Here is a 27,035-nt window from a genome sequence, read left to right as displayed (position 1 = left end):
TGTCTCTGTCCTCTCAGTCAGCACTGTCTGTCCTCTCAGTCAGCACTGTCTCTGTCCTCTCAGTCAGCACTGTCTCTGTCCTCTCAGTCAGCACTGTCTCTGTCCTCTCAGCACTGTCTCTGTCCTCTCAGTCAGCACTGTCTCTGTCCTCTCAGTCAGCACTGTCTCTGTCCTCTCAGTCAGCACTGTCTCTGTCCTCTCAGCACTGTCTCTGTCCTCTCAGTCAGCACTGTCTCTGTCCTCTCAGTCAGCACTGTCTCTGTCCTCTCAGTCAGCACTGTCTCTGTCCTCTCAGTCAGCACTGTCTCTGTCCTCTCAGTCAGCACTGTCTCTGTCCTCTCAGTCAGCACTGTCCTCTCAGTCAGCACTGTCTCTGTCCTCTCAGTCAGCACTGTCTCTGTCCTCTCAGTCAGCACTGTCTCTGTCCTCTCAGTCAGCACTGTCTCTGTACTCTCAGTCAGCACTGTCTCTGTCCTCTCAGTCAGCACTGTCTCTGTCCTCTCAGTCAGCACTGTCGCTGTCCTCTCAGTCAGCACTGTCTCTGTCCTCTCAGCACTGTCTCTGTCCTCTCAGTCAGCACTGTCTCTGTCCTCTCAGTCAGCACTGTCTCTGTCCTCTCAGTCAGCACTGCCTCTGTCCTCTCAGTCAGCACTGTCTCTGTCCTCTCAGTCAGCACTGTCTCTGTCCTCTCAGTCAGCACTGTCTCTGTCCTCTCAGTCAACACTGTCTCTGTCCTCTCAGTCAGCACTGTCTCTGTCCTCTCAGTCAGCACTGTCTCTGTCCTCTCAGTCAGCACTGTCTCTGTCCTCTCAGTCAGCTCTGTCTCTGTCCTCTCAGTCAGCACTGTCTCTGTCCTCTCAGTCACCACTGTCTCTGTCCTCTCAGTCAGCACTGTCTCTGTCCTCTCAGTCAGCACTGTCTCTGTCCTCTCAGTCAGCACTGTCTCTGTCCTCTCAGTCAGCACTGTCTCTGTCCTCTCAGTCAACACTGTCTCTGTCCTCTCAGTCAGCACTGTCTCTGTCCTCTCAGCACTGTCTCTGTCCTCTCAACACTGTCTCTGTCCTCTCAGTCAGCACTGTCTCTGTCCTCTCAGTCAGCACTGTCTCTGTCCTCTCAGTCAGCACTGTCTCTGTCCTCTCAGTCAGCACTGTCTCTGTCCTCTCAGTCAGCACTAGAAACGTGTACATGATCCATATTCCACTAAATGAGTGAGTGAGTGTCATTTTAAGTAGCCTTTTACACTTAGTTTTACTTTTACTTGATTGTGTATGGCATGGAGTATTGCATGGAATGTTGTTGTTGTCGTGCTGTCATTGAGATGTTTTGTTGTTTGTTGTTTTTGTTACTCGTGAAGCTACAAATATGAATTGCCCCACGCGGGATCAATAAAGTTGTCTGAATCTGAGTGAGTGAGTGAGTGAGTGAGTGAGTGAGTGAGTGAGTGAGTGAGTGAGTGAGTGAGTGAGTGAGTGAGTGAGTGAGTGAGTGAGTGAGTGAGTGAGTGAGTGAGTGAGTGAGTGAGCGAGTGAGCTTGCGCAGAAAGGGTCCTTTCTATGTGCTCTAGCTCTACATTCTCCAACATCCCTCCCTTCAACTTGTCCCTCCTCTTCCTCAGATGAAGGCCACCGCAGACGGAGAGGAGTGTGAAGATGATGATGACGATGATGATGATGAAGATTTTGAAGAGGTTCCCGAGAAAGAGGGATATGAGCCTTACATCCCCGATCACCTCAGAGAGGAGTATGGTGAGTATTAGTGTGGTTAGTATTAGTGCGGTTAGTATTAGTGTAACTGAGGGGTACAATTCCCTGACTGTATTGATAAGTATGGTATCATTAAACCACTACCGCTTTATGTACTTTAATTACTGGCCATACAGTACATGATATATAAATATGATGAACACTTCCCACAATGAATCGGTTCCACACAAAGTGGTAATTAAGTATTTATTGCAGCAAAAGGTACATAATATACTTCTCTATTTTACTTTGGATGCGCTTATAAGGCAAAGGAATGTGCGTAGGCAAATCAATAATGAATGTCCATTCTCTGGTTACGCAGGAGGTAATTATACAACCTGAATCTTAGGGAATTATATCTATGGTACACTAGTAATATATAGCGGGAGATACTGGAAGGGTCCCCCCGGTTGTAAGCCAGCAGGGGTAGAGGATCTGTCGGTAGTAGAGAGTCTGGTCAACGATGACTAAGGAGACTCCAAGTACAGGAGACGGTGCAATAGTCTCTTGATCCACAGACGAATACAGCTGTTCTCCGTAGACTGTAGCTCCACAGTGAAGAAAGCTAGCCGGCCTCAGGCTCTCTGAGGCGCAGACTCGACGTGGCTCCTCACAGGGTAAATCCCACACGTGTAGGCGTCGGCGATTCTCCGCTCCATAAATCACAGGACCAAAACAAATATAATCCAGCCGCAAAGGGCTATGTAGTCGTCGGGTAGATTAATCCAGTGTACATGTCCACACGGTTCTCGTCTAGGTCTCCTCGGGTGAAAGCGCCATGAAAGCAGCCCAGCCTGGATAAGCACTCTAGCTGATACGAGGAAGCGTTGGTGATGCTGGTCACTGTAGAACTTTAGCCGCACGATACACTATACCCAAATAGACTATTACTGACTTAATAGAAATATGTCGCACTCGACGGTATAGCGCCAAACTCTGACAATTCAGTTATTAATTCGCACACGGTCTCAATGCTCTATTTGGGGCCAAACAGGCTATACTTCACCGCACGGAGTATCGTGGGTGAGGCTTCAACTTATTGGGTAACTCTACTTCTGTATTCACCTGCGCCATATTTATATGCACGGCGAACAATCTAGTGCCAACCTCATTTCTGTCTCGTATCCCTGGGCAAGGCCGGGCATGTACAGACATGTCTTGACGGTGGCTTTGAACCTGACTCTGGAGGCACGGCCCTGGCGCCTGTGGACCGCTGTCCAATAGGAGAATGAAATATTATGGTCTGTCCTAGGCTAAAGGGATATTCCGTGTATATGTACAAGGAATATACAAGGGATATCAAACGATATACAAATACTATGCAATATATATCAATCAATAAATATATATATTCGGTTTAATCTGATCCTTTGTAACAGCCGCCTCCTAATTAGTCCCACCTAATTAGCTAAGCAGAGACAGATTAACCGCACTGTCCACTACTCAATGTCTGTTGTGAGGGTTCGGGCAGTTCACAAAGTCATGGGGTCATGGTCGTCATCGATAGTATCGGGGAGCCTTGGCAGTTCTATTAGCCTCGCCACGGGTCGGGTGTAGATCCGTCCTTGGACGAGCACTTCGGCTGCTCGGACCTTTCCGTCGGCACCGGTGATCACTTTGCTTACGCGGCCAGCCGGCCACATAGCTCGGGGTAGTGACTGGTCGATAATCATGACGACTGTCCCTTCTGTCAAATTGTCTCTCTCTTTCACCCATTTCTGGCGGGTCTGTAGAGACGGTAGATAGTGGAGTAGGAAGCTGTTCCAAAACTTGTCAGCCAATACTTGACTGTACCTCCACATTCTTCGGCCGTTCGCTTCTTCAGGCCTGTACATTGTCTGTGGTAGCGCGGGGTCCAGCCGCCCCATCAAGAGTGTGTTGGGGGTGACTGGGTCGACATCTGCTACATCACTTGAGACGTAACCGAGGGGCTTTGAGTTCAATACTCCCTCGATCTCCGTGAGGACTGTCATTAGGACTTCTTCCGCCACGGTCTGGGCCCCAAGCACGGCGTACAGGGCTGTCTTTATTGAACGTACTTCTCGTTCCCAAGTTCCACCGAAGTGAGGTGCGTTCGGGGGATTAAACTGGAAGTCAATCTGGGATGGAGCGAGGTGGGTCTTAAGTTCTGGGCCCATAGCTTGGAAGCTCTCTCTCAGCTCTCTTTCTCCGCCTTTGAAGTTTGTCCCGTGATCAGACAATAATATAGACCAGTGTTTCTCAACTGGTGGGTCGCGACCCAAAAGTGGGTCGCGGGGCCATTTTGAGTGGGTCGCGGATGTGTGTGTAAAAAAAAAAAAAAAAAAAAATTGACTTTTTTTCACTACCTATCTTTGTGAAAGTGGCTTCTCAGCTCTGGTCCAGCTGAAGACAAAGCGGTGGAACAGATTGGACATTGAGCATGACCTCAGAGTTGCTTTGTCTACCATCACCCCAGACTTTGAGACTCTTGTCAGGAGCAAACATCATCCCCAGTTATTCCATTAGTTCCCTGCATGTTAAGCTAAGAAGTCTGCTAAGAAGGATATATTATTTATTATTATTATTTTATTTCATTGTGTTTTTAGCCCTTAGTTGCACTTTTGTTGCAACCCCAGTTATCCCATTAGTTCCCCCAAACGTAGGTCTGTTATGTTAAGCTAAGAAATCTGCTAAGAAGCATTTTATTTATTATTATTTTATTTCATTGGGTTTTTAGCCCTAGTTGCACTTTTATTGCAATCCCAGTTATCCCATTAGTTCCCCCAAACTTAGGTCTGTTATGTTAAGCTAAGAAGTCTGCTAAGAAGCATAATTATTTATTATTATTATTTAATTTCATTGGGTTTTTAGCCCTAGTTGCACTTTTGTTGCAACCCCAGTTATCCCATTAGTTCCCCCAAACGTAGGTCTGTTATGTTAAGCTAAGAAATCTGCTAAGAAGCATTTTATTTATTATTATTTTATTTCATTGGGTTTTTAGCCCTAGTTGCACTTTTATTGCAATCCCAGTTATCCCATTAGTTCCCCCAAACTGAGGTCTGTTATGTTAAGCTAAGAAATCTGCTAAGAAGCATATATTATGTATTATTCTTTTATTTCATTGGGTTTTTAGCAATAGTTGCACTTTTGTTGCACTTTTTTGTGTTTATTTCAAGTTTTGAAAGATTGCGTATTACTGCAAATATTTTTTTTTTACATAAATCATAGTGGTTTAAAATTTTGGGTCGCGACTTAATGACTAAGGAAAATGTTGGGTCTCGAGGCTAGACCAGTTGAGAACCACTGATATAGACGGTTTGCCTTTCCGCGATGTGAATCTTCGGAAGGCCATAAGGAATGAGTCTGTGCTCATGGTTGGAAGGAGTTCTATATGCATCGCTCGGGTGGTCATGCATTTGAATACAATACCCCACCGCTTCTCGGTTCCTCTTCCTTTCTTTATATACAGCGGGCCGAAACAGTCCATACCGGTGGAGTGAAAAGGCTTGTCGCCGAGTCGGAGGCGACAGGGAGGTAGGTCAGCCATCCGGGGTATACTGGGCTGCGCTCGCCACTTACGACAGTCTAGACAGGTTCGCTGGAAGCGCCGCACTGCTTCTCTCCCTTGCAGTATCCAATAACGACGTCTGATCTCCGCGAAGACTCTCTCTGCCCCGGCGTGATGCACATCCTCGTCGTATTTCTTTATGATCAGCTCTGTGACCTTGTGTCGGCTGTTTAAGACTATCGGGTACTTGACGTCATCCGGTAAGTCTGGAGCTCTCCGCAGACGACCACCCACTCTGATGAGACCATGGGCGTCGCTCTCGGGGGCTAGGTGGAGCAGTCTGCTGTCTGATGGGACGGGCTTTGCTCCCTGTAGACAGTCTAGCTCATCGGGGAACGAGTCTCTCTGGGCTCGTTGTAGGAGAAGAAGTTCTGCTTCTTCGTAGTCAGCTGCAGTAATGTCAGTAGTGAGCTGAACCTCTGGGTGGTGCCACAGGAATGTCTTTAGCTGCGCACTCTCTAGGGTGAGGCAATCGTCTATGTCGGGGTCTGTGGAGACGAGTGTGTTCAATCCACAGAACATAGATTTCTTGTTTCCGGCCTCCTCTTTACTCGCTTCCCGTGGGGTGGGTGTAGGCCACTCTTCTTCCGGGAGCTTGAGGAACTCTGGCCCGTCACTGTATAGGTTGTGACGGGTGAGGTCATCCAGGGACATTCCCCGGGTGATGACGTCAGCTGGGTTGTGTTTTGTGTCCACATACCTCCAGCTTGCTACTTCTGTTAAATCTTGAATCTCTGTGACTCTGACTCCCACGAAGACCTTGTATCTGCACGAATCAGACCGGATCCATGTGAGTACTGTCGTGGAGTCTGACCACAAGATTGTTCTTTGCACCGGAATGGTGAGTTCACGTTGGATTAACGTGGCGAGTTGCGCTCCTGCTAGGGCTGCGCAGAGCTCTAGACGCGGGATAGATTGTTGCTTTCGTGGGGCTATTCTTGAGCGAGCCAGGATGAAAGCAGTATGTATTTCTCCTCCCTCCTCTCGGGCACGCAAGTAGGCCACCGAACCGTAGGCTACTTCGGAGGCGTCGCTGAAGACGTGCAGGTCCATCTGGCACGTCTCCGGCCTCACTGTGGGTGGGAAGTAGCTGCGGCGTATGTTGACACCTGGGAGTGAGCTGAGTTCCGTCTCCCACTCTCTCCATGTGGATGCAAGGTGTTCGGGTATGGGGTCGTCCCAGCCCTGGTCCTTGTCCCATAACGCTCTTACAATCATCTTTGCCCTGGTGGTGTAAGGTAGAATACATCCCAACGGGTCATATTGTCTGGCGAGTGTTCTGTATACACTCCGTCTGGTGGTCGGTAGTGCAGTCGACCTTCCCTGCTCCTTGGTCAGGGGTGTGTGTTTATAATGGAGCGAGTCTGTTTTGAAGCGCCAGACTAGTCCTAATGTCATTTCTTGGGCTTCTCCTGGGATGGTCGCCATCCAGGTCTCGCTGCTTGCTGCCTTGTCCTCGGGGGAGAGGCTGCGCAATACTTGCGGGTCGCTGCTGGCCCACTGCCTGAGATCAAAGCCGCCTTTGATCAGGGAGGCGCGGAGCTTGAGTAGAAGGGCCTCGGCTTCTTCTGGCGTCGAGACGCTTTGCAGACAGTTGTCCACGTAGAAACTATTTCCTACACTTTGTCGGACCTCTTCATCAGCTGCTGGGTCCTCTGCGACGTGTTTTTGCAGTGCAAACGTAGCACAGCATGGGCTGCATGTGGTTCCGAAAGGGAGGACTTCCCATTGATAGATGGCTGGTTGCTCATCCCCGATCCTCTCTCTCCATAGGAACCGCAGCAGGGGCTTGTCCTCCTCCACTAGTCTTACCTGCAGGAACATCCCTTTGATGTCGCCGCTGATGGCCACCTTGTCTTGGCGGAAACGTAGTAACACGCCTAGTAGAGAGGGGCCGAGTGTTGGGCCGGGCAAGAGCTCTTTATTCAGATTTTGTGATCCGATCTGGTAGCTGCAGTTGAACACAATACGATCCTTGCCGTTGTGGTGGACTTTGTGGTGCGGCACGTACCATGATTCGGTCGTCTGATCGGCCTCTTTAATGTCAATTTTCTTTATGTGTCCCGCTGTGATTAGCTTGTTAATCTCAGCGCGGTACACCGTCTCTTGAGCGGGGTCTCTGGCTAGGCGCCGCTCTGTGTTCAATAGATACCGCTCCGTCGCTTCTTTTGGGGCGTGGAAGGTAGGCATACCCTCTCGCCTCAGGAGTGGAGTTGCGTATCTCATCACTCCGTTGACTTTGACTCTCTTTGTCCCCTGCTCGAGGAGGGCTATAGCGTAAATGTCTTCCTTGGAACGAATGTCTTTCTTTTCGTTCTTAAAGGGCATTGTCTCTAGTGTCCATAGCCTCTCGACATGCTGTAGGAGGGTGGTGTCTTCTTCTGTCACTCTGGAGTGGAGGCAGTTAGTGGCTGCTGTTCGGTTAAGAGACTTAGCGAGGGGGCCTTGTAATGTCCATCCTAGGCGGGTCTCGACTGCTGCAGGACAGCCTCTGGGCCCTGTGTGGACCCGGTCTATCGGGACGATGAGGTCTGCATGGTCGGAGCCTATCAGCAGGGTCGGGGTGGCACCGTCTATGAGCGGTATAGGTAGTTGACGCAGGTGCACATATTTATCCATCAGCTTGGCGATGGGGTAGGTGTACTGCGACAGGCCTATTTCTTGGCTGGTGAAAGCGTTAGTAATCCTATACCGTCTCTCTGGCTGCCCGCTTGCTGCGATAGTGAAGGAGACATTCTCGCCCTTTATCGTCTTTAGATCTCTTCTTATTGTCCGAATCGTCATCTGGTTTTCGCTCCCCCGCAGCCCCAGCTGGGCCGCAGCGGACGCGAGGAGAAGGGTCTTCTCTGACCCGTCGTCAAGGACGGCGTAAGTGTCCATGACCTTATCTTGGTAACTCAGTGTTACGCGGACCACCTTTAAGAGCACCCGGGCGCCCCCGCTGCTGGCGGGGTCAATGTACATAACACTTGCCTTTGTGCTGCTTGAGGGTGCAGGCTTTCTTCTGTTACTGTCGTGTAGGACATCTAGGTGGGCTCCGTCACACCGACTACACCTCTTCTTTAAGCGGCAATCGGCTGCCATGTGACTGCGCGCACATCGGTAACAGCGTCGGTTGGACTTTAGCCATTGACTCACCTCGTCGGCGGTCATCTTCTTGAACGTGTCACATTGTGACAACCAGTGTTCCTTTTCGCAGTACGGGCACACCATCTTCCACTTCTCTTTCATCGAGGGGGTACTGTGGTTCTTGCTGCTCGGTACTGATTCTGATTGGTGCATGACGGTCACCAATCTTCGGCCATCGTTTGCTCTCCTAGGTCCCTCTCTGGAGCTTGGGGTGCTCCGCATGAACGTATCCAACCGTAGGCTGTTGACTTCTCTCGCCAGGAAGTCGGCTAGGTCTAGGAGGGATGGCTCGGGACCGTTAGGATCACGGTGGTCTCTTTGCCGCCTGAAGCGCTCTTGTCGGGCGGGCGGAAGCTTCTCTAAAATCCTCTCGACATTAGAGTTTGCGTACAGTTCGTGCATACCCTTTTCTCTTTGCGCCCCCAGCATCCCTACCAGGGATTGTACCTTGATAGACAGGTCATCTAGTGAGCGATTGTCTGTGGCTGGGGGTAGGCGGTCAATATGCCTTATCTCTTGTATTACGTAGTCCCATATGCGTCCATATCTTTGGTCGAGTGCTGCTAGAGCCGCTGTGTATGGGGTAGTAGAGGTGGCATAGGCCAGCGCTATATTGTGCGCTCGGGGCACCTTGAGGTGCTTCAGTAGGATAGCATACTTGTACGGTTCATCAGCTACATCGGACATCATTGTCTCTAAGCACATTCGTAGCTCCGTGTACGGTGCTCTGTTCTCGTGGGTGAAGTCCGGAAACGTCGGTGTGCCAATGTATGATGCCATGGATGGCTGGCACATCGGTGAGCGTTGGAAGAGAGGCCTCCTAGGCGAGTCTCCTCTTACGCCTCTTGGTGGGCTGGTACCTGCTGGGTACCATGGCCCGCGTATCCAGGTGCTGTTCCTCGGGGCTGGTCGTGCGTCAAGCTCACCCGTGAATTGAGTCGGGGGTCTGTAGCGCAGAGCCGCGGGGGTAGAGCCTGGGCTGTACTGGACCTCCTGGTCCTGTGGAGTACTGTGCTGCTGTCGGGCTTGACTCTCCTCCTCTCCCTCTTCTTCTTCCTCTGGCAGGTCCTCTAGATCCTGTAGTCGTCTATTTAGCCTCTCCGCGGTGTAGACCGTTTCTTCCTTGTAGCTGGGTCTCACTTGGACCGGTCGGGGAAGGGGTTCGGAGGGGGGTATAGGCTCTCTCTGGTGGTCGGGCTCAGGGTCGCTTGGTCGGGTAGGGGAGGGTGCCCTTGACCCTTGTCTTGACGAGGCCCTGGAACCCCGTGCGGAGGGAGGGGGTGTTGCCCTGGTGATCAGCTGCTCCATTATCTGCGCTTGTAATCGGTCGCGCTCGGCTTCGCGCTTGGTGAGAGCGAGGTCGCGCTCTGCTTCTCTTTGCGCACCGGCAGCGGCGCGCTGGGCTTCGGCGGTGGCGCGCTGGGCTTCGGCCCGGTCCCTTACCATATTCTCTTCCGTCTGAAGGCGTCTAATCTCTAGACGTATACGATCTTCGTCGCTCCGTTGCTGCGCCTGAAGGCGTTCTCTTTCCATGGAAGAATGTTCGCGCTCACTAAGCGTCTGTGCTTGGAATCGATCGCGCTCTGTTGAGGCTGCTAGGCTGGCGAGGAATGCCTGTGCCAGCATCTTGTCCGCCTCGCTGGGGGAAGACGCTGGTTGAGGTGATCCGCTCCTGGCAGTACTCGTTGGAGATCTGTTCTCCTGTGGCGAGTCCTGGAGATCCATCTCCGGGGTGCTCTCCTCTTCTTGTAGCGGGTAGAGTTCCATCCCTGGAGGGCTGTCTTTATCCTGGAGCTCTCCGGGGACTACTTCTTCAGTCTTGGCGGGGGGTAAAGTCATGTCGGGTCCCTCCTGGTCCCTACCGTGAGCTTGGTCAGTTACGTTAGAACCCACTAGGGCCTCTATTGGCGGGGTAGCCTGGTCGATAGGGTCGGACATAATTTTACTATCTACTTTTTCCGCGTTTACCGTCTGTAGAAAGCTAGGTAGTATATTGGCAACGTAATCCTCTAAGTACTGAGGTGTCTGCCGTCTACGCTGCGGGCGATCTACTTTAGGAGAACCGTTTTGTGGAGTGTTTATCATAGGCCATGTCAATATTAATACCACTATATTAATATTACACTAGTTACCCTCCGGCTCGAAGGACCAATTGTAACTGAGGGGTACAATTCCCTGACTGTATTGATAAGTATGGTATCATTAAACCACTACCGCTTTATGTACTTTAATTACTGGCCATACAGTACATGATATATAAATATGATGAACACTTCCCACAATGAATCGGTTCCACACAAAGTGGTAATTAAGTATTTATTGCAGCAAAAGGTACATAATATACTTCTCTATTTTACTTTGGATGCGCTTATAAGGCAAAGGAATGTGCGTAGGCAAATCAATAATGAATGTCCATTCTCTGGTTACGCAGGAGGTAATTATACAACCTGAATCTTAGGGAATTATATCTATGGTACACTAGTAATATATAGCGGGAGATACTGGAAGGGTCCCCCCGGTTGTAAGCCAGCAGGGGTAGAGGATCTGTCGGTAGTAGAGAGTCTGGTCAACGATGACTAAGGAGACTCCAAGTACAGGAGACGGTGCAATAGTCTCTTGATCCACAGACGAATACAGCTGTTCTCCGTAGACTGTAGCTCCACAGTGAAGAAAGCTAGCCGGCCTCAGGCTCTCTGAGGCGCAGACTCGACGTGGCTCCTCACAGGGTAAATCCCACACGTGTAGGCGTCGGCGATTCTCCGCTCCATAAATCACAGGACCAAAACAAATATAATCCAGCCGCAAAGGGCTATGTAGTCGTCGGGTAGATTAATCCAGTGTACATGTCCACACGGTTCTCGTCTAGGTCTCCTCGGGTGAAAGCGCCATGAAAGCAGCCCAGCCTGGATAAGCACTCTAGCTGATACGAGGAAGCGTTGGTGATGCTGGTCACTGTAGAACTTTAGCCGCACGATACACTATACCCAAATAGACTATTACTGACTTAATAGAAATATGTCGCACTCGACGGTATAGCGCCAAACTCTGACAATTCAGTTATTAATTTGCACGTGGTCTCAATGCTCTATTTGGGGCCAAACAGGCTATACTTCACCGCACGGAGTATCGTGGGTGAGGCTTCAACTTATTGGGTAACTCTACTTCTGTATTCACCTGCGCCATATTTATATGCACGGCGAACAATCTAGTGCCAACCTCATTTCTGTCTCGTATCCCTGGGCAAGGCCGGGCATGTACAGACATGTCTTGACGGTGGCTTTGAACCTGACTCTGGAGGCACGGCCCTGGCGCCTGTGGACCGCTGTCCAATAGGAGAATGAAATATTATGGTCTGTACTAGGCTAAAGGGATATTCTGTGTATATGTACAAGGAATATACAAAGGATATCAAACGATATACAAATACTATGCAATATATATCAATCAATAAATATATATATTCGGTTTAATCTGATCCTTTGTAACAATTAGTATGGTTAGTATTAGTGTGGTTAGTATTAGTGTGGTTAGTATTAGTGAGGTTAGTATTAGTGTGGTTAGTATTAGTGAGGTTAGTATTAGTGAGGTTAGTATTAGTGTGGTTAGTATTAGTGAGGTTAGTATTAGTGTGGTTAGTATTAGTGTGGTTAGTATTAGTGAGGTTAGTATTAGTGTGGTTAGTATTAGTGAGGTTAGTATTAGTGTGGTTGTTAGTATTAGTGTGGTTAGTATTAGTGTGGTTAGTATTAGTGTGGTTAGTATTCGTATGGTTAGTATTAGTGAGGTTAGTATTAGTGTGGTTAGTATTAGTGAGGTTAGTATTAGTGTGGTTAGTATTAGTGAGGTTAGTATTAGTGAGGTTAGTATTAGTGTGGTTAGTATTAGTGTGGTTAGTATTAGTGAGGTTAGTATTAGTGTGGTTAGTATTAGTGTGGTTAGTATTAGTATGGTTAGTATTAGTGTGGTTAGTATTAGTATGGTTAGTATTAGTGTGGTTAGTATTAGTGTGGTTAGTATTAGTATGGTTAGTATTAGTGTGGTTAGTATTAGTGTGGTTAGTATTAGTGAGGTTAGTATTAGTGTGGTTAGTATTAGTGTGGTTAGTATTAGTGTGGTTAGTATTAGTGTGGTTAGTATTAGTGTGGTTAGTATTAGTATGGTTAGTATTAGTGTGGTTAGTATTAGTGTGGTTAGTATTAGTGAGGTTAGTATTAGTGAGGTTAGTATTAGTGAGGTTAGTATTAGTGTGGTTAGTATTAGTGTGGTTAGTATTAGTGTGGTTAGTATTAGTGTGGTTAGTATTAGTGTGGTTAGTATTAGTGAGGTTAGTATTAGTGTGGTTAGCATTAGTGAGGTTAGTATTAGTGTGGTTAGTATTAGTGTGGTTAGTATTAGTGTGGTTAGTATTAGTGTGGTTAGTATTAGTGAGGTTAGTATTAGTGCGGTTAGTATTAGTGTGGTTAGTATTAGTGTGGTTAGTATTAGTGAGGTTAGTATTAGTGTGGTTAGTATTAGTGTGGTTAGTATTAGTGTGGTTAGTATTAGTGTTAGTATTAGTACGGTTAGTATTAGTGAGGTTAGTATTAGTGTGGTTAGTATTAGTGTGGTTAGTATTAGTGTGGTTAGTATTAGTGTGGTTAGTATTAGTGTGGTTAGTATTAGTATGGTTAGTATTAGTGTGGTTAGTATTAGTGAGGTTAGTATTAGTGTGGTTAGTATTAGTGTGGTTAGTATTAGTGTGGTTAGTATTAGTGAGGTTAGTATTAGTGTGGTTAGTATTAGTGTGGTTAGTATTAGTGAGGTTAGTATTAGTGAGGTTAGTATTAGTGTGGTTAGTATTAGTGAGGTTAGTATTAGTGTGGTTAGTATTAGTATGGTTAGTATTAGTGTGGTTAGTATTAGTGTGGTTAGTATTAGTATGGTTAGTATTAGTGTGGTTAGTATTAGTGTGGTTAGTATTAGTGTGGTTAGTATTAGTGTGGTTAGTATTAGTGAGGTTAGTATTAGTGAGGTTAGTATTAGTGTGGTTAGTATTAGTGTGGTTAGTATTAGTGTGGTTAGTATTAGTATGGTTAGTATTAGTGTGGTTAGTATTAGTGTGGTTAGTATTAGTGTGGTTAGTATTAGTGTGGTTAGTATTAGTGAGGTTAGTATTAGTGAGGTTAGTATTAGTGTGGTTAGTATTAGTGAGGTTAGTATTAGTGTGGTTAGTATTAGTGAGGTTAGTATTAGTATGGTTAGTATTAGTGTGGTTAGTATTAGTGTGGTTAGTATTAGTGTGGTTAGTATTAGTGTGGTTAGTATTAGTGTGGTTAGTATTAGTGTGGTTAGTATTAGTGTTAGTATTAGTATGGTTAGTATTAGTGAGGTTAGTATTAGTGTGGTTAGTATTAGTGTGGTTAGTATTAGTGAGGTTAGTATTAGTGAGGTTAGTATTAGTGTGGTTAGTATTAGTGTGGTTAGTATTAGTGTGGTTAGTATTAGTGTGGTTAGTATTAGTGTGGTTAGTATTAGTGTTAGTATTAGTATGGTTAGTATTAGTGAGGTTAGTATTAGTGAGGTTAGTATTAGTGTGGTTAGTATTAGTGTGTTAGTATTAGTGAGGTTAGTATTAGTGTGGTTAGTATTAGTGTGGTTAGTATTAGTGTGGTTAGTATTAGTATGGTTAGTATTAGTGAGGTTAGTATTAGTGTGGTTAGTATTAGTGAGGTTAGTATTAGTGTGGTTAGTATTAGTGTGGTTAGTATTAGTGTGGTTAGTATTAGTGTGGTTAGTATTAGTGTGTTAGTATTAGTGAGGTTAGTATTAGTGTGGTTAGTATTAGTGTGGTTAGTATTAGTGTGGTTAGTATTAGTGAGGTTAGTATTAGTGTGGTTAGTATTAGTGAGGTTAGTATTAGTGTGGTTAGTATTAGTGTGTTAGTATTAGTATGGTTAGTATTAGTGAGGTTAGTATTAGTGTGTTAGTATTAGTATGGTTAGTATTAGTATGATTAGTATTAGTGTGTTAGTATTAGTGTGGTTAGTATTAGTGTGGTTAGTATTAGTGTGGTTAGTATTAGTGAGGTTAGTATTAGTGAGGTTAGTATTAGTGTGGTTAGTATTAGTGTGGTTAGTATTAGTGTGGTTAGTATTAGTGTGGTTAGTATTAGTGAGGTTAGTATTAGTGTGGTTAGTATTAGTGTGGTTAGTATTAGTGTGGTTAGTATTAGTGTGGTTAGTATTAGGATGGTTAGTATTAGTGAGGTTAGTATTAGTGAGGTTAGTATTAGTGTGGTTAGTATTAGTGTGGTTAGTATTAGTGTGGTTAGTATTAGTGTGGTTAGTATTAGTGTGGTTAGTATTAGTGAGGTTAGTATTAGTGTGTTAGTATTAGTATGGTTAGTATTAGTGAGGTTAGTATTAGTGTGGTTAGTATTAGTATGGTTAGTATTAGTGAGGTTAGTATTAGTGTGGTTAGTATTAGTGTGGTTAGTATTAGTGTGGTTAGTATTAGTGTGGTTAGTATTAGTGAGGTTAGTATTAGTGAGGTTAGTATTAGTGAGGTTAGTATTAGTGTGGTTAGTATTAGTGTGGTTAGTATTAGTGTGGTTAGTATTAGTATGGTTAGTATTAGTGAGGTTAGTATTAGTGTGTTAGTATTAGTGTGGTTAGTATTAGTGTGGTTAGTATTAGTGTGGTTAGTATTAGTGTGGTTAGTATTAGTGTGGTTAGTATTAGTATGGTTAGTATTAGTGTGGTTAGTATTAGTGTGGTTAGTATTAGTGAGGTTAGTATTAGTGAGGTTAGTATTAGTGAGGTTAGTATTAGTGTGGTTAGTATTAGTGTGGTTAGTATTAGTGTGGTTAGTATTAGTGAGGTTAGTATTAGTATGGTTAGTATTAGTATGGTTAGTATTAGTGAGGTTAGTATTAGTGTGGTTAGTATTAGTGTGGTTAGTATTAGTGTGGTTAGTATTAGTGAGGTTAGTATTAGTGAGGTTAGTATTAGTGTGGTTAGTATTAGTGTGGTTAGTATTAGTGTGGTTAGTATTAGTATGGTTAGTATTAGTGTGGTTAGTATTAGTGTGGTTAGTATTAGTGAGGTTAGTATTAGTGAGGTTAGTATTAGTGTGGTTAGTATTAGTGAGGTTAGTATTAGTGTGGTTAGTATTAGTGAGGTTAGTATTAGTGTGTTAGTATTAGTGTGTTAGTATTAGTGTGGTTAGTATTAGTGAGGTTAGTATTAGTGTGTTAGTATTAGTGTGTTAGTATTAGTGTGGTTAGTATTAGTGAGGTTAGTATTAGTGTGGTTAGTATTAGTGAGGTTAGTATTAGTGTGTTAGTATTAGTGTGGTTAGTATTAGTGAGGTTAGTATTAGTGTGGTTAGTATTAGTGTGGTTAGTATTAGTGAGGTTAGTATTAGTGTGTTAGTATTAGTGTGTTAGTATTAGTGAGGTTAGTATTAGTGTGGTTAGTATTAGTGAGGTTAGTATGAGTGTGTTAGTATTAGTGTGTTAGTATTAGTGAGGTTAGTATTAGTATGGTTAGTATTAGTGAGGTTAGTATTAGTGTGTTAGTATTAGTGAGGTTAGTATTAGTGTGTTAGTATTAGTGTGTTAGTATTAGTGAGGTTAATATTAGTGAGGTTAGTATTAGTGTGTTAGTATTAGTGTGGTTAGTATTAGTGTGGTTAGTATTAGTGTGGTTAGTATCAGTGTGGTTAGTATTAGTGTGGTTAGTATTAGTGTGGTTAGTATTAGTGAGGTTAGTATTAGTGAGGTTAGTATTAGTGTGGTTAGTATTAGTGAGGTTAGTATTCGTGTGGTTAGTATTAGTATGGTTAGTATTAGTGTGTTAGTATTAGTGTGGTTAGTATTAGTATGGTTAGTATTAGTGTGGTTAGTATTAGTGCGGTTAGTATTAGTGTGGTTAGTATTAGTGAGGTTAGTATTAGTGTGGTTAGTATTAGTGTGGTTAGTATTAGTGTGGTTAGTATTAGTGTGGTTAGTATTAGTGTGGTTAGTATTAGTGAGGTTAGTATTAGTGTGGTTAGTATTAGTGTGGTTAGTATTAGTGTGGTTAGTATTAGTGTGGTTAGTATTAGTGTGGTTAGTATTAGTGTGGTTAGTATTAGTGAGGTTAGTATTAGTGAGGTTAGTATTAGTGTGTTAGTATTAGTATGGTTAGTATTAGTGAGGTTAGTATTAGTGTGGTTAGTATTAGTGTGGTTAGTATTAGTGTGGTTAGTATTAGTGTGGTTAGTATTAGTGAGGTTAGTATTAGTGAGGTTAGTATTAGTGTGTTAGTATTAGTATGGTTAGTATTAGTGTGGTTAGTATTAGTGTGGTTAGTATTAGTGAGGTTAGTATTAGTGAGGTTAGTATTAGTGTGTTAGTATTAGTATGGTTAGTATTAGTGTGGTTAGTATTAGTGTGGTTAGTATTAGTGAGGTTAGTATTAGTGAGGTTAGTATTAGTGTGTTAGTATTAGTATGGTTAGTATTAGTGTGGTTAGTATTAGTGTGGTTAGTATTAGTGTGGTTAGTATTAGTGAGGTTAGTATTAGTGAGGTTAGTATTAGTGTGTTAGTATTAGTATGGTTAGTATTAGTGAGGTTAGTATTAGTGTGGTTAGTATTAGTGAGGTTAGTATTAGTGAGGTTAGTATTAGTGTGTTAGTATTAGTGTGGTTAGTATTAGTGTGGTTAGTATTAGTATGGTTAGTATTAGTGTGGTTAGTATTAGTGTGGTTAGTATTAGTGAGGTTAGTATTAGTGAGGTTAGTATTAGTATGGTTAGTATTAGTATGGTTAGTATTAGTGTGGTTAGTATTAGTGTGGTTAGTATTAGTGTGGTTAGTATTAGTGTGGTTAGTATTAGTGAGGTTAGTATTAGTATGGTTAGTATTAGTATGGTTAGTATTAGTGTGGTTAGTATTAGTGTGGTTAGTATTAGTGAGGTTAGTATTAGTGAGGTTAGTATTAGTGAGGTTAGTATTAGTGTGGTTAGTATTAGTATGGTTAGTATTAGTGTGGTTAGTATTAGTGTGGTTAGTATTAGTGAGGTTAGTATTAGTATGATTAGTATTAGTGAGGTTAGTATTAGTGTGTTAGTATTAGTGTGGTTAGTATTAGTGTGGTTAGTATTAGTGTTAGTATTAGTACGGTTAGTATTAGTGTGGTTAGTATTAGTGTGTTAGTATTAGTGAGGTTAGTATTAGTGTGTTAGTATTAGTGAGGTTAGTATTAGTGTGGTTAGTATTAGTATGGTTAGTATTAGTGAGGTTAGTATTAGTGTGGTTAGTATTAGTGAGGTTAGTATTAGTGTGGTTAGTATTAGTGAGGTTAGTATTAGTGTGGTTAGTATTAGTGTGGTTAGTATTAGTGAGGTTAGTATTAGTGTGGTTAGTATTAGTGTGGTTAGTATTAGTGAGGTTAGTATTAGTGTGGTTAGTATTAGTGTGGTTAGTATTAGTGAGGTTAGTATTAGTGTGGTTAGTATTAGTGAGGTTAGTATTAGTATGGTTAGTATTAGTGAGGTTAGTATTAGTGAGGTTAGTATTAGTGTGTTAGTATTAGTGTGGTTAGTATTAGTGAGGTTAGTATTAGTGTGGTTAGTATTAGTGAGGTTAGTATTAGTGTGGTTAGTATTAGTGTGGTTAGTATTAGTGAGGTTAGTATTAGTGTGGTTAGTATTAGTGAGGTTAGTATTAGTGTGTTAGTATTAGTGTGGTTAGTATTAGTGTGGTTAGTATTAGTGTGGTTAGTATTAGTGAGGTTAGTATTAGTGTGGTTAGTATTAGTGAGGTTAGTATTAGTGTGGTTAGTATTAGTACGGTTAGTATTAGTATGGTTAGTATTAGTGTGGTTAGTATTAGTGTGGTTAGTATTAGTGTGGTTAGTATTAGTGAGGTTAGTATTAGTGTGGTTAGTATTAGTGTGGTTAGTATTAGTGTGGTTAGTATTAGTGTGTTAGTATTAGTGTGGTTAGTATTAGTGAGGTTAGTATTAGTATGTTAGTATTAGTGTGTTAGTATTAGTGTGGTTAGTATTAGTGTGGTTAGTATTAGTGTGGTTAGTATTAGTGTGGTTAGTATTAGTGTGGTTAGTATTAGTGAGGTTAGTATTAGTGTGGTTAGTATTAGTGTGGTTAGTATTAGTGTGGTTAGTATTAGTGAGGTTAGTATTAGTGTGGTTAGTATTAGTGTGGTTAGTATTAGTGTGGTTAGTATTAGTGAGGTTAGTATTAGTGAGGTTAGTATTAGTGTGGTTAGTATTAGTGTGGTTAGTATTAGTGTGGTTAGTATTAGTGTGTTAGTATTAGTGTGGTTAGTATTAGTGTGGTTAGTATTAGTGAGGTTAGTATTAGTGAGGTTAGTATTAGTGAGGTTAGTATTAGTGTGGTTAGTATTAGTGAGGTTAGTATTAGTGAGGTTAGTATTAGTATGGTTAGTATTAGTGTGGTTAGTATTAGTGTGGTTAGTATTAGTGAGGTTAGTATTAGTGAGGTTAGTATTAGTGTGGTTAGTATTAGTGTGGTTAGTATTAGTGAGGTTAGTATTAGTGTGGTTAGTATTAGTGAGGTTAGTATTAGTGAGGTTAGTATTAGTGAGGTTAGTATTAGTGTGGTTAGTATTAGTGTGGTTAGTATTAGTGAGGTTAGTATTAGTGAGGTTAGTATTAGTGTGGTTAGTATTAGTGTGGTTAGTATTAGTGAGGTTAGTATTAGTGAGGTTAGTATTAGTGTGGTTAGTATTAGTGTGTTAGTATTAGTGAGGTTAGTATTAGTGTGGTTAGTATTAGTGTGGTTAGTATTAGTGAGGTTAGTATTAGTGTGGTTAGTATTAGTGTGGTTAGTATTAGTGTGGTTAGTATTAGTGTGGTTAGTATTAGTGTGGTTAGTATTAGTGAGGTTAGTATTAGTGTGGTTAGTATTAGTGTGGTTAGTATTAGTGAGGTTAGTATTAGTGAGGTTAGTATTAGTGAGGTTAGTATTAGTGTGGTTAGTATTAGTGAGGTTAGTATTAGTGTGGTTAGTATTAGTGTGGTTAGTATTAGTATGATTAGTATTAGTGAGGTTAGTATTAGTGTGGTTAGTATTAGTGTGGTTAGTATTAGTATGGTTAGTATTAGTGTGGTTAGTATTAGTGAGGTTAGTATTAGTGAGGTTAGTATTAGTGAGGTTAGTATTAGTGTGGTTAGTATTAGTGTGGTTAGTATTAGTGCTGTTAGTATTAATATGGTTAGTATTAGTATGATTAGTATTAGTGAGGTTAGTATTAGTGTGGTTAGTATTAGTGTGGTTAGTATTAGTGCTGTTAGTATTAATATGGTTAGTATTAGTATGATTAGTATTAGTGTGGTTAGTATTAGTATGGTTAGTATTAGTATGATTAGTATTAGTGAGGTTAGTATTAGTATGGTTAGTATTAGTATGGTTAGTATTAGTGAGGTTAGTATTAGTATGATTAGTATTAGTGTGGTTAGTATTAGTATGATTGGTATTAGTATGGTTAGTATTAGTATGATTAGTATTAGTGTGGTTAGTATTAGTATGGTTAGTATTAGTGTGGTTAGTATTAGTATGGTTAGTATTAGTGTGGTTCGTATTAGTGTGGTTAGTATTAGTGAGGTTAGTATTAGTATGATTAGTATTAGTATGGTTAGTATTAGTGAGGTTAGTATTAGTATGATCAGTATTAGTGTGGTTAGTATTAGTATGATTAGTATTAGTATGGTTAGTATTAGTGTGGTTAGTATTAGTATGATCAGTATTAGTGTGGTTAGTATTAGTATGATTAGTATTAGTATGATTAGTATTAGTATGGTTAGTAGGGCTGCAACTAACGATTATTTTGGTAGTCGACTAATCTGTCGAATTTTTTTTCGATTAGTCGACTAATCTAAAAAAATATATATACAAAAAAAATTATATCTTTTTTTTTATAATTTTCTTTTTATAATTTTCTTTTTTTTGCACTACCTATCTTTGTGAAAGTGGCTTCTCAGCTCTGGTCCAGCTGAAGACAAAGCGGAGGAACAGATTGGACATTGAGCATGACCTCAGAGTTGCTTTGTCACATTGAGCATCACCCCAGACTTTGAGACTCTTGTCGGGAGCAAACAACATCCCCAGTTATCCCATTAGTTCCCTGGGATGTTAAGCTAAGAAGTCTGCTAAGAAGGATATATTATTTATTATTATTATTATTATTATTATTATTATTATTATTATTATTATTATTATTATTATTATTATTATTATTATTATATTTCATTGTGTTTTTAGCCCTAGTTGCACTTTGTTGCAACCCCAGTTATCCCATTAGTTCCCCCAAACTTACTGTCGGTCTGTTATGTTAAGCTAAGAAGTCTTCAGCTGGACCAGAGCTGAGAAGCCACTTTCACAAAGATAGGTAGTGCAAAAATAATTATTATAAAAAATAAATAATAATAATAATAATTTTATAAAAAAAAAGATTACGACTAATCGACGCAAAAAGTCTGCACCGACGAGTTTTTATGATCGACGTCGTCGATTAGGTCGACTAATCGTTGCAGCCCTAATGGTTAGTATTACTACGCTTAGTAATGATATGATTAGTATTAGTATGGTTAGTATTAGAGCTAAATAAATAGCATCTTCACAATGACTTCTTTCCATAACTATTTACATCATGATCTCGGCTTAAGTATGGACAATCACATGTTTGATATTCAATATAGAATCATACAATATACAATCAGTAATTATTATTAGGGATGCACCGAATAAAAGGGTTTTTAAAAAGGGTTTTAGCACCGAAAATATATCACTGAATGTCAAATAACGTGTTGTTGTGATGATGTCATCAAAACGCGGCTACAGACATAACATGCACAACGTGTAACGTGAGCAGCTTGGCAGCTCTTCCTGCGTTCTGCAGCCTGTGACAACTGCTCTTGGGACTCGCGAGCAACGCATCCAATAACTGCGTCTTTAACATGCTTTATATCCTCGCCATTACTATATGCCTTTTTAACTAACGTTAGCGTTAAGCTAGCTAACAGCGATTCCATTCCTTTCACCTGTCTCTCTTAAGCTACGTCACCCCCCGCTAAGAGTCACGGGAGATGTAGTAAATACAACAGTCCTTCCATGTGGGCTAGAACGCCGTGAATTATGACTCAGTATCCACTACAGTAACATCATTAAGTCTGCTATAAGCTATTCTCCCTCGTGTGTGTGTGTGTGTGATCTTTATGCCGTTTTAAAGCACCTTGGCTTTGTTCTGAATGCACTTTGTTGTAGTTATCCTACAGAGAAAAGAAAATGCACTTGACTTTAATGCACATTTTGTTGTATGCAAAGAGAAAATGTTTAAATTGTACAATCTTTCAGCAGTCAGTCTGGAATTAATGTATGCATTCAAAAGTGCTGAATAAATGTTTTATGGGCCCATAATAGTGATTATTAATATTATAAGCTTTGCCATAATCATGTCTTTTGCCATAATCAGGTAGCTGGGGGAAAAAAATGCATTATATATATATATTTATATTAATCATTTTCGGCCTTTAGGCATTCGGTTTTCGGCCAACTGTTTCCTATTTTCGGTATCGGTTTCGGCCAAGAATTTCCCATTCGGTGCATCCCTAATTATTATCAATCAATGTTGTATTGGATTGCAGGTTAAAGAGCCCCTTCATATCATTCTGTTGTTAGAACTCATGTACAGTAGCCAAACCTCTCTCCACACTATGTTAGTCTATAAAACCAGACCTCTCCACTATGTTAGTCTATAAAACCAGACCTCTCCACACTGTGTTAGTCTATAAAACCAGACCTCTCTCCACACTATGTTAGTCTATAAAACCAGACCTCTCTCCACACTGTGTTAGTCTATAAAACCAGACCTCTCTCCACACTGTGTTAGTCTATAAAACCAGACCTCTCTCTCCACACTATGTTAGTCTATAAAACCAGACCTCTCTACACTATGTTAGTCTATAAAACCAGACCTCTCTCCACACTATGTTAGTCTATAAAACCAGACCTCTCTCTCCACTATGTTAGTCTATAAAACCAGACCTCTCTCCACACTATGTTAGTCTATAAAACCAGACCTCTCTCCACACTATGTTAGTCTATAAAACCAGACCTCTCTCCACACTGTGTTAGTCTATAAAACCAGACCTCTCTCCACACTATGTTAGTCTATAAAACCAGACCTCTCTCTAAAACACTATGTTAGTCTATAAAACCAGACCTCTCTCTCCACTATGTTAGTCTATAAAACCAGACCTCTCTCCACACTATGTTAGTCTATAAAACCAGACCTCTCTCCACTATGTTAGTCTATAAAACCAGGCCTCTCTCTCCACTATGTTAGTCTATAAAACCAGACCTCTCTCCACACTATGTTAGTCTATAAAACCAGACCTCTCTCCACTATGTTAGTCTATAAAACCAGACCTCTCTTCACTATGTTAGTCTATAAAACCAGACCTCTCTCCACACTATGTTAGTCTATAAAACCAGACCTCTCTCCACACTATGTTAGTCTATAAAACCATACCTCTCTCCACACTATGTTAGTCTATAAAACCAGACCTCTCTCCACACTATGTTAGTCTATAAAACCAGACCTCTCTCCACACTATGTTAGTCTATAAAACCAGACCTCTCTCTCCACACTATGTTAGTCTATAAAACCAGACCTCTCCACACTATGTTAGTCTATAAAACCAGACCTCTCTCCACTATGTTAGTCTATAAAACCAGACCTCTCTCCACACTATGTTAGTCTATAAAACCAGACCTCTCTCTCCACTATGTTAGTCTATAAAACCAGACCTCTCTCCACACTATGTTAGTCTATAAAACCAGACCTCTCTCCACTATGTTAGTCTATAAAACCAGACCTCTCTCTCCACTATGTTAGTCTATAAAACCAGACCTCTCTCTCCACACTATGTTAGTCTATAAAACCAGACCTCTCTCTCCACTATGTTAGTCTATAAAACCAGACCTCTCTCCACACTATGTTAGTCTATAAAACCAGACCTCTCTCTACACTATGTTAGTCTATAAAACCAGACCTCTCTCTACACTGTGTTAGTCTATAAAACCAGACCTCTCCACACTGTTGGTCTATAAAACCAGACCTCTCTCCACTATGTTAGTCTATAAAACCAGACCTCTCTCCACACTATGTTAGTCTATAAAACCAGACCTCTCTCCACACTATGTTAGTCTATAAAACCAGACCTCTCTCTACACTGTGTTAGTCTATAAAACCAGACCTCTCTCCACACTATGTTAGTCTATAAAACCAGACCTCTCTCTACACTATGTTATTCTATAAAACCAGACCTCTCTCCACACTATGTTAGTCTATAAAACCAGACCTCTCTCCACACTATGTTAGTCTATATAACCAGACCTCTCTCCACACTATGTTAGTCTATAAAACCAGACCTCTCTCCACACTATGTTAGTCTATAAAACCAGACCTCTCTCTACACTATGTTAGTCTATAAAACCAGACCTCTCTCCACTATGTTAGTCTATAAAACCAGACCTCTCTCCACACTATGTTAGTCTATAAAACCAGACCTCTCTCCACACTATGTTAGTCTATAAAACCAGACCTCTCTCTCCACACTATGTTAGTCTATAAAACCAGACCTCTCTCCACACTGTGTTAGTCTATAAAACCAGACCTCTCTCCACACTATGTTAGTCTATAAAACCAGACCTCTCTCCACACTATGTTAGTCTATAAAACCAGACCTCTCTCCACTATGTTAGTCTATAAAACCAGACCTCTCTCCACTATGTTAGTCTATAAAACCAGACCTCTCTCTCTACACTATGTTAGTCTATAAAACCAGACCTCTCTCCACACTATGTTAGTCTATAAAACCAGACCTCTCTCCACACTATGTTAGTCTATAAAACCAGACCTCTCTCCACACTATGTTAGTCTATAAAACCAGACCTCTCTCCACACTATGTTAGTCTATAAAACCAGACCTCTCTCCACACTATGTTAGTCTATAAAACCAGACCTCTCTCTCCACACTATGTTAGTCTATAAAACCAGACCTCTCTCCACACTATGTTAGTCTATAAAACCAGACCTCTCTCCACTATGTTAGTCTATAAAACCAGACCTCTCTCCACACTATGTTAGTCTATAAAACCAGACCTCTCTCCACACTATGTTAGTCTATAAAACCAGACCTCTCCACTATGTTAGTCTATAAAACCAGACCTCTCTCTCCACACTATGTTAGTCTATAAAACCAGACCTCTCTCCACACTATGTTAGTCTATAAAACCAGACCTCTCTCCACTATGTTAGTCTATAAAACCAGACCTCTCTCCACTATGTTAGTCTATAAAACCAGACCTCTCTCCACACTATGTTAGTCTATAAAACCAGACCTCTCTCCACTATGTTAGTCTATAAAACCAGACCTCTCTCCACACTATGTTAGTCTATAAAACCAGACCTCTCTCCACTATGTTAGTCTATAAAACCAGACCTCTCTCCACTATGTTAGTCTATAAAACCAGACCTCTCTCCACTATGTTAGTCTATAAAACCAGACCTCTCTCCACACTATGTTAGTCTATAAAACCAGACCTCTCTCCACACTGTGTTAGTCTATAAAACCAGACCTCTCTCCACACTATGTTAGTCTATAAAACCAGACCTCTCTCTCCACACTATGTTAGTCTATAAAACCAGACCTCTCTCCACACTGTGTTAGTCTATAAAACCAGACCTCTCTCCACACTATGTTAGTCTATAAAACCAGACCTCTCTCTCTACACTATGTTAGTCTATAAAACCAGACCTCTCTCCACACTATGTTAGTCTATAAAACCAGACCTCTCTCCACACTATGTTAGTCTATAAAACCAGACCTCTCTCCACACTATGTTAGTCTATAAAACCAGACCTCTCTCCACTATGTTAGTCTATAAAACCAGACCTCTCTCCACTATGTTAGTCTATAAAACCAGACCTCTCTCCACACTATGTTAGTCTATAAAACCAGACCTCTCTCCACACTATGTTAGTCTATAAAACCAGACCTCTCTCCACACTATGTTAGTCTATAAAACCAGACCTCTCTCCACACTATGTTAGTCTATAAAACCAGACCTCTCTCCACACTATGTTAGTCTATAAAACCAGACCTCTCTCCACACTATGTTAGTCTATAAAACCAGACCTCTCTCCACACTATGTTAGTCTATAAAACCAGACCTCTCTCCACTATGTTAGTCTATAAAACCAGACCTCTCTCCACACTATGTTAGTCTATAAAACCAGACCTCTCTCCACTATGTTAGTCTATAAAACCAGACCTCTCTCCACACTATGTTAGTCTATAAAACCAGACCTCTCTCCACTATGTTAGTCTATAAAACCAGACCTCTCTCCACACTATGTTAGTCTATAAAACCAGACCTCTCTCCACTATGTTAGTCTATAAAACCAGACCTCTCTCCACTATGTTAGTCTATAAAACCAGACCTCTCTCCACACTATGTTAGTCTATAAAACCAGACCTCTCTCCACTATGTTAGTCTATAAAACCAGACCTCTCTCCACTATGTTAGTCTATAAAACCAGACCTCTCTCCACTATGTTAGTCTATAAAACCAGACCTCTCTCCACACTGTGTTAGTCTATAAAACCAGACCTCTCTCCACACTATGTTAGTCTATAAAACCAGACATCTCTCTCCACACTATGTTAGTCTATAAAACCAGACCTCTCTCCACACTGTGTTAGTCTATAAAACCAGACCTCTCTCCACACTATGTTAGTCTATAAAACCAGACCTCTCTCTCTACACTATGTTAGTCTATAAAACCAGACCTCTCTCCACACTATGTTAGTCTATAAAACCAGACCTCTCTCCACACTATGTTAGTCTATAAAACCAGACCTCTCTCCACACTATGTTAGTCTATAAAACCAGACCTCTCTCCACTATGTTAGTCTATAAAACCAGACCTCTCTCCACTATGTTAGTCTATAAAACCAGACCTCTCTCCACACTATGTTAGTCTATAAAACCAGACCTCTCTCCACACTATGTTAGTCTATAAAACCAGACCTCTCTCCACACTATGTTAGTCTATAAAACCAGACCTCTCTCCACACTATGTTAGTCTATAAAACCAGACCTCTCTCCACACTATGTTAGTCTATAAAACCAGACCTCTCTCCACACTATGTTAGTCTATAAAACCAGACCTCTCTCCACACTATGTTAGTCTATAAAACCAGACCTCTCTCCACTATGTTAGTCTATAAAACCAGACCTCTCTCCACACTATGTTAGTCTATAAAACCAGACCTCTCTCCACTATGTTAGTCTATAAAACCAGACCTCTCTCCACACTATGTTAGTCTATAAAACCAGACCTCTCTCCACTATGTTAGTCTATAAAACCAGACCTCTCTCCACACTATGTTAGTCTATAAAACCAGACCTCTCTCCACTATGTTAGTCTATAAAACCAGACCTCTCTCCACTATGTTAGTCTATAAAACCAGACCTCTCTCCACACTATGTTAGTCTATAAAACCAGACCTCTCTCCACACTATGTTAGTCTATAAAACCAGACCTCTCTCTCCACTATGTTA

The 27,035-nt window shown here is 41.7% G+C and overlaps 1 protein-coding gene across 1 annotated transcript in view; it reads left to right on the top strand.

The window, feature by feature from the left end:
• Nucleotides 1–1,615: 1,615 nt before the first annotated feature.
• LOC311248650 (UV-stimulated scaffold protein A-like) overlaps nt 1,616–27,035 on the top strand; it is a gene marked incomplete at its 5' end in the record, with an annotated part of 140,811 nt that continues 115,391 nt past the window's right edge. Inside the window, one exon of the mRNA XM_084339504.1 lies at nt 1,616–1,745. Coding sequence (XP_084195630.1) covers nt 1,616–1,745 — 130 coding nt within the window. The remainder of the gene's footprint in view (nt 1,746–27,035) is intronic.

This window comes from Notolepis coatsorum, assembly GCF_963971535.1.
Source record: "Notolepis coatsorum genome assembly, contig: SCAFFOLD_115, whole genome shotgun sequence".
Classification (NCBI taxonomy): domain Eukaryota; kingdom Metazoa; phylum Chordata; class Actinopteri; order Aulopiformes; family Paralepididae; genus Notolepis; species Notolepis coatsorum.
The sequence above is the reverse complement of the archived record's forward strand: the minus strand, read 5'-3'. Positions and strand labels throughout refer to the sequence as shown.